General features: G+C 35.0%; 1 protein-coding gene across 2 annotated transcripts in view; it reads left to right on the top strand.

The window, feature by feature from the left end:
- Positions 1-314: 314 nt before the first annotated feature.
- Positions 315-8,390, top strand: part of LOC127806015 (uncharacterized) — a 17,226-nt gene continuing 9,150 nt past the window's right edge. For both annotated transcript variants that reach the window (XR_008024319.1, XM_052342961.1), the window contains exons 1-3: positions 315-543; positions 760-892; positions 3,135-3,379. Coding sequence is in view for 1 of the 2 variants with exons in the window: in XM_052342961.1 (XP_052198921.1) it covers positions 422-543; positions 760-892; positions 3,135-3,379 (500 nt within the window). In the remaining variant the exon portion in view is untranslated. The remainder of the gene's footprint in view (positions 544-759; positions 893-3,134; positions 3,380-8,390) is intronic.

Here is an 8,390-nt window from a genome sequence, read left to right as displayed (position 1 = left end):
TAGAACATAATAAAACTAGAGTCGTGCTACATACTCGAAAAAAGTTGACGTATGAATTTATCGAAAAATTATCGGGTGGACTTTATAGCAGATGAAATTCGCCTATGCTGAGATAAAATTCGCTAGACGGAGTTGAAGTCCGTCCAATTCACTTCAGGCGGATTTCATCTATGATGAAATTTGCCCGAATTTTATTTAAACGTGTGTACGGTGTTTTCGAGGCGAGGCGGCAATTTCAAGATAATGATATTTTTTATATTTGATATCTTTAGTAAAATGACCATTTAAATTTATTTTAATGAAAAATACTACAATTTGCTTCCGACGGGTAATACAGTGGAAGCAAGCAAGCAGAAGCAGCCGGCCGCGCCTCATCGTAGATAGTGATTCCCAATCGGAAGCAAAGAGAATCCACAGAGCAATGGAATTCCAGAAGGGCGTCCAGAGATGGCTAGTTGACATTTCTCAGTGGAATCCCTCATCCTGCGAGTTCTCCTATGCCATGTCTTTTCTACCTCTGCACGAGCACCCTTCCATCACCAGGTCACTGCCCCCATTATGCATACCCTTTTAATGATGGTTCATTATGAAACGAACCCATGACATAATCCAATAATCTTTTTCTGGGTCGAAGTTAGTTTCTCTTGCACAGGGGTGAAATGATATGATAATTCACCTTTTTGTTCAGATATTTTATTTTTCTCCTGCGGTTCCCTTTTGATGGCTAGTGATTATATTCAATTCACCTTTTGGTGTTAGGTATCTGAAATTGGTGGATCGAAAACGGGCACTCGTGAGCAGGCTGCTTCAGTACGCACTTGTGCATGAGGTGTTTGGCATCCCGTTTGATGAAATTATTATTAAGCGAACTGTTGAGGGCAAGCCCTATCTGGTATGATTCCCACCTTAACCTGCCCTTAGTATTTGTAGCTATTTCAATGGATTTGATAAAAGAATAGAAATTCACTTATTTCAATGGTATAGATCCATTTAATGATGTTTATAGTTAGTTGAGACTATTAATGAAATGAAATAGACCTAAAATTGGAAAGTAATAAGAGGAACAGACAAATAGGTTTCATAAAATTTTCAACTAAGGTAGTTCAGGCTTGTTATTGCTGGGTAGGATGGTAAAAGTTTGTTTGCTTCTACTTACTGTTTTTGTAGACAATATACTTTGCACCTTCCTAGCATCTTTTATTATCCTCCCAGAAATGGTTTCAAGTTGCACAAAGGTATTTGTGATAACTAAGGATTTCTTGAAGCTTACTTGTTTGTTGGTGGCATACCCTCAAGCTCATGTAGGCATTATGGTGTTATTCAATTCTACGTAAAAGTATACACGTGGTTTCTCATCCACTCCCCAAACTTACTTTCTATCTCGTTTGCAAGTCAGTGGATGTGCGTACACATATGGTTTACGATGTTTTGAAGTGTCTATTTCTTGTATGGTTTAGTATTGTTGTAATATTGTTGATTAAACAAGGGAATTTCTTAGTGAAATTTTTGGTTTGCTCTAGAAATCAATTCAATTAACAATGAGATTTTTTTTTTTTTTAATTTTAAACATGTTATTTTTAATTTAACTAAGTTCTCAATTTCGTTAGTTATATTGTTCTAGTGATTATTGTAGAGCAAGTTTCTGTTCTAAGATGGCAAGGTTGTTTTCACTAGAATTGGCTAGGACAAATGATGCACATAACTTATCTCAATCATCCCAGCCTTAGCAACTAATCCTGTCAACAACATTGACATATGGAAAAAGCTTTTGATACATGGACAAAACCTAATATATTTTCCTGCTTCTCCTTTGTCAACACCCTCCTGTTATTAAACGATGGGAGAGCCTCAGTAGCAATGGTAAAGTTGCTGATTTGTGACTAGAAGGGTCTGTTTTGAGTTATGGAAGCACCCTCTTTGCAACACACATGGGTAAAACAATTCTCTCCTTAACCTCACAATGTGGGGAGCCTCATGCACTGGGGAATGCCCTTTAGGTTCATGACATGCATGAATGTTCACCACATTAATCTAAGTGTCATTTTTTTCTTCTTTCTTTTTCTTTTTTTTCTTAAGTTTGACTTTCACTAAAAAATGAATCTGAACTAGTTGCTGTTTACTCTGGCTGAAGGGGATTGCTGCAGCATAGAAATGGTTTGCCAATGACAGATATTTAACCATTAGTATCTTGAGTTTTTCTTTTTTTCCTAAATAAAAATGTGATGTCGTTTTATTAGGAATCCTTTTCATTTTAGTGATATGAATTATATCCTTGTGCTGTGAAGGAGTCTTAGGTAAAGCTTTACTTGTTGTGTGTTGCAGTAAAATGGTTTTAGGCCCCTTGAGATGAAGGAACTTCAGATTGACTATGTGGGTCTCTCTTCCATTGCTCATTTCTCCTCATCTCCTGGAGCTTGTTCATTACTCTCTTTTTTTAATTCTTTGGCTTATTTTGATATCTCTCTTGTTGCTTATATCTCTCTCCTTTACTAGAATTTCAGTTATTCCCCTGCTTCTTCAATTCTCTTCTTGTTATGATCTCTTTCTTTGGTCTGTATCTTCCCTCTTCCTCTATTCTCTAATCTTGCTCTTGGTTTGCTCAATTTCCGGGTCTCCTCTTTGTTCCCCATTTTTTTTTTTTTTTATTTCTTTTATCTTATCAGTTCTCTAAAATCCTAGACGCAGTCAAGTCAAAAGCTTGCTATTTTTATAACTTGAAGAAACTAAGAACTCTGAGGAAATGCAACAATCAAATTAGAGGCAATTTTATGTGAACTGTAGTTTTTCCATCTCAAGCAGATTCCAGAGACTAGCTTGCAATATTTGAAAAATGCACTTCATTGAATGTTTAGCTAGAAAAAAAAAAGAAAAAAGAAAACAAGAAGAAAATTGAACTGCATAATAATTAGTCTAGGATGAACAGACATTTCTACTCAAGTTTTTGCCTCTGTCAGTCTAGGAATAGGAACAGACTTCTAATCATTTGCAGATTGGGCATTTAAAGGAAGTGGATAGCTTAAAATTTTATTGATTGGAATTGATGTATGAGTTGAATTTATGTTAAACTACCTTGCAATGACCTTTGCCATTATAATCATATCTGAGTTGTTATGTATGTTTTACTTGTTTAATAGGAAGGTTATAAACTGGATCCAGAATTCCCAAATTTCAATTACAACACATCCCATCATGGTGACTTCGTGGCTATAGCTTCAGAACCAATATGCATTGTGGGCTTGGATATTGTTTCTCACACTGTTCCCGAAAAAGAGACAATTCCAGAATTCATCCAAAACTTCTCATCATACTTTTCCAGACTTGAATGGGATAATATTGTTAAAGCTGGCAGTTGTGATGAAATGTTAAATGAGTTTTACAGGTATGTCTTCTCTTATATTGTTTTTAGAGGGGCATCAATAAGTCAACTGCAGGTTTTTGTTTTAGTGGATTTTTTATTTGATTAATAATGTTTTCCCATTATGATTCTTATAAATTTCACTGCCATAACTTCCTAGGCCATCCTATTAGAAGAGGGATTTGCTTAAATCACTTATGCTCCCTTTGTGTACCCAAAAAGAGAGTCAATGAATTAGAGAATTATTGAACAAAGGTTCCAGTCTCATCTTGTTATGCCTGTCAAATTTTTATTTTTTTAAACTATTATCTGTTGCTTTGACTGTGTTACATTTTCTTATATTTTTCTACTTCAGTTGACAATCTTAACTCAATTTCCTATTTTTCCAGTCTACATGCATACAAATACAAATCTAGTGTACATGAAAGTGGATATCAATGAGGGAGTGTATCTATGCAATTGTCAGATTTCATACTTCTTAAATATCTTTTTCATTTGCTAAGGTTAAACTGGTGTTTACAATCTGACATTGAGCCTTTTAGTATAGAGAAGGTTGTTTTTACAGAAATTCCTGCATTTGAATTTTGAACATATTTGTTGAGTGCATGTCTAATAAAACATCAAACCAAGGTTGTTAAAATTGAGATTTTAAGTTGTTAGTTCCAAATGATGGCAAATATATCCCAAGAGGGGGGGTGAATTGGGATTAGGGTAAACTTTTCGATAGATTAAAGATTTATTGTTTACAGGACACTATGTTTTGAAATATCAAAGAGTTTGTTTCGAAACCAACCTTTCTATTAAGTATATTTCGAAACCTAAGAGAGTATGTTTCAAAACTAACCTTTCTGTTAAGTATGTTTCGAAACCTAAGAGAGTATGTTTCGAAACTTTCCTCTCTGTTTTTCTTATTTTGAGACTTTTAGTTTTTGAAAACGTTTCTTTTGAAAATATGAACAATGATAATAGGTAAGTAAAATAGTAAAGCCAATGCACACAAGATTTATAGTGGTTCGGCACCCGCCTACTCCACTACCTTCAAGCTTACCCACTTGAAGGATTTTCAAATACAATCATTTTCACTAATGATCAACCAGAACAAGGGTTTTACCATGGTTTACCCTAAAACCTTGTACACGATGAGTTTTTATGGCTCAACTCAAACCTTAACACTACAATGAGTTTTATGGCTAAACTCAAACCTTACAATCAATAACAAGATAAATAAAACTTATCTTTTACAACCCAATAGTTTTAATGTAATGAAAACCTTACCAAATGATTGTACAAACCTCTTGGTATGAGGTGAGGAGAGCTTAGAATGGATGAGACGTCGGTTTCAGTTTGCTTCTCCTTTTCACACCACAATGCACATCAAGGATTGTTGAATGGATCTTCTTTGAGAGCTTGTCACAAAGATTTTGGTTCACTTGTGTTTGTGTATGTATTAATGTCTCTTGTATGTGTGTTCTCGTATGAATGCTTGTAAGTGGTACTTCTTGTCTTCAAAGAACTGATATATATATATAAAAGAGATAGAGTTTTGGCTAATTATAACCGTTCGAGATAAGATGATAAAGTAGGTTTCGAAACATCTCACTTTTACACTGAGGTTTTGAAACATACATCTCATGTTTCGAAACATCCAACCTTTACAATTGGTAATGCACTAAGAGACAGAATGAGTAAGAGATAATGCTTTTAAAAACAAAATGATTATGTTTTATTCTTCACTTTCAAAATATTTGAAATTGAAACATCAAGGTACAGAGTCAAATGTTTCGAAACATGTTATGAAGGTTTCGAAACATACTTCAAAAACATATATCAAAAGATATGCAACACATTTTTTTAAATGTTCTGCTGATAGAAATGACAGAGGTTTCAAAACATACTATATAGGTTTCGAAACATATGCTTAGATTTCAAATAGGTTTCGAAATATAGCATATAAACTTAGCAAACATAGAAACCTAAACAAAAGACATTTTGAAACATGTAAAGAAACATGGCATAATGATATTTCGAAACATGGAAACTTAGTTTCGAAACATGATGCATGAGATTTGGATTTTTCAAACATTTGATCATTCGCACCAAACATTATTCAAGTATGTTTCGAAATACGAAAACTTTATTTTGAAATATGAGATTCACATAAAGATTTTCATTCTAAGATAGGTTTTTCAACAAACACATTTTCTTATATATAAAAAAATATGATATAACATAAGCGGGATCAAATGAGGGACCATAAAATCGAATCGTAAACTTAGATCGTAAAATTGTAAGATTTTGAAGATAATTAAAAATATCTTTTAATCTATGTAAATATAAGTTTATAATGACGTAATTTTATAAAAAAATGAATTAATATTGCCTAATAACATGATTTTTTCAACCTTATTCATTATTATAAATGAAATACATGTTACCTATTTTAAAATAACTTCATCTATTAATTTCGAAAATACTAAATAATATGAAATTTCTAAATATTAAGTCCATTTATCATCATTCATCCATCCATAATAAAAATTTTGAATATTAGTTCATATGAGTCATAATCTAATATAAATAAAAATAATACACATCGGTAAACTTCTACATTACAAGTAATAACTATAATAAAAGCTCCAATAAGCATTCAATTCTTTAAGGAAACCAACAATAATTCACTTTCAAATTAAGAAAACCAACAATAATCAAATCAATGAAGGCAGACGAAGAAGAAACAGATGAAACTGTGGTGGACAGGTATCACCGAATCAAACTAGGAAATTGCAAAAGAAGAAACAAACGAACTTGTATACCCCTTCAAGCTGAATCGACGGCGGCACCAAGCAATCAGAGTTGTGAATTGATTCGTGTTGCACGGAAATGGTTGCACTGAGTAAGCAAGCGAAACATCAATTTGTGTTTGTGAATCGAATAGGGCCACTGTAATCAACTGTAGTTGTTGTTGCTGCAACCACCACTGACTAGGCCAGCCAACCGTCATCACCGACCCTAGACGCCGTTGCCAAACGCCGTCACTACAAGAAACGCAGCTACAACCAAACCCACCAATCCAGCCATTCACCGTCGCCATCCACCACCGATTGAAAATCTAATTTGGTCTCATGGCAGACATCCCTCCATTGCCGACCAATCTGGAGCTTGCGGATACCTCCTCCAATCACATCCCCAACCCTAATCCCACCATCCCAACAAGGTTTATTCCATCTGCTTTGAGTTTCCAGATCACTGACTTTAATCCCTCCATTCAAATCACCCAACACAAACTCAACGGGTTGAACTTTCGTGAGTGGTTTCAGTCAGTTATTTTAGTAATCAAGGGGAAGGGGGAGATGGGTTATTTAACAGGTGAAACTACTTCTCCACCTGCGGCAAATCCTGGAAATTCTAGTGTCATGGCGTGGCTGATTAAATCCATGGAATTAAAAATCGGGAGGGTGTACCTATTCTACAACACATCCCATGAGATTTGACAACGGTGCAAGAAATGTACTCTGATCTCCAAAATTCTGCCCAATGCTTCAAAATCCATTATGCCCTCCATTCCACCTTTGCTGCAAATGTCGTGCAAAAAGGTAACACTTAGTCATCCTTTTTTATCAAAACAAAAAAATAGTAGTGAATGGATTGTTGATTCAAGAGCATCCGACCACGTGACTGGGTCATCCACCTTCTTTTCTTCATATAGACAGTGTGATAGAGAGGGAAAAATTGTTGTGGCTGACGGGAGCTCTTTGATTGTTACTAAAATTGGAAATCTAAACTTATCCGGGTTACAATTAAAATATGTCCTTCATGTTCGAAGCTTGCAGTATAATCTCATATCTATGAGTAAGTTAACTAAAGATCACAATTGTATGGTAACCTTCTTTCCTACTCATTGTGAATTTCAAGATTTGTCTATGGGGATGATGATTGGCAATGCTGAGGAACAGAATGGCCTCTGCTATTTCTTTGCTTCTCCTTCAAGATCATGTACACTCAGAAAATTCTCTTTTTCTAATGTTTTCAATTCTGATGTTTTTCTTTGGCATAATCATCTTGGTCATCCCAATTTTAATTATTTGAAGTATTTGTACCTGGATCTATTTCTCAATAAAGATGCTTCTTCTTTTAATTGTGAGCATTGTATCTTTGCTACACAAATTTGCAAACATCATCCAAACCACTCTCATCATGCATCCAAACCCTTTCATCTCATTCATAGTGACATTTGGGGACCGACTCGTGTGCCAAATATTACTAAAGCTCTATGGTTCATCACCTTCATAGATGACCACCGTGTGTGCTGGATTTACCTTCTAAAAGAAAAATCCAAAACCAGCACCATTTTCAAGCAATTTCATAAACTTGTCACCAATTTATTTCAATCATCTATTTAGATTCTTCGTTCTGACAGTGACAAGGAGTACTTCTCCCATGAATTCAATAACTACCTTACTGAACATGGTATTCTTCATCAAAGCTCCTGTCCCTATACTCCTCAATAGAATGGTATTGCTGAGCAAAAAAATTGTGATATTCTTGAAGTTGCATGCTCTCTCATGTTCACTACCAATGTTCCAAATCAATTTTGGGGAGAAGCGGTTCTTACTACCTATCTTATCAACCGTCTACCTTCCAAAACCCTTCAATTTCAAATTCCCCTCCATCGTTTAAACCAAGAGTTTCCATTTGTCCAGCTTTTTGATTCCCTTCTACCTAGAATTTTTGGGTGCACGGTCTTTATTCATAATTCTAGTCCTACTTGGGGCAAACTTGATTCTAAGGCCTATAAATGCATCTTTCTTGGCTACTCTTCTACTAAAAAAAGGTACAAGTTCTACTGCTCAACTTCTAGACGTTTCTATATTTCTTATTGTTGTTGCCAAAAGATAATAATGAATTTGTAATGTGGGAACGGTGATCTTGATAGTTCTGTGCGATGATGATCAAGAGACCCGGGGGCCTGGAGGTCTTGTTGCAATGATCAAATGCCTTGATGAATGGGTGACCTTTGATGAATGGGAGACTCCTG

The sequence above is a fragment of the Diospyros lotus genome, chromosome 7 (assembly GCF_014633365.1).
Source record: "Diospyros lotus cultivar Yz01 chromosome 7, ASM1463336v1, whole genome shotgun sequence".
Taxonomy (NCBI): Eukaryota; Viridiplantae; Streptophyta; class Magnoliopsida; order Ericales; family Ebenaceae; genus Diospyros; species Diospyros lotus.
Note: the sequence above shows the minus strand (reverse complement) of the source record. Positions and strands in the feature narration are given on the sequence as shown.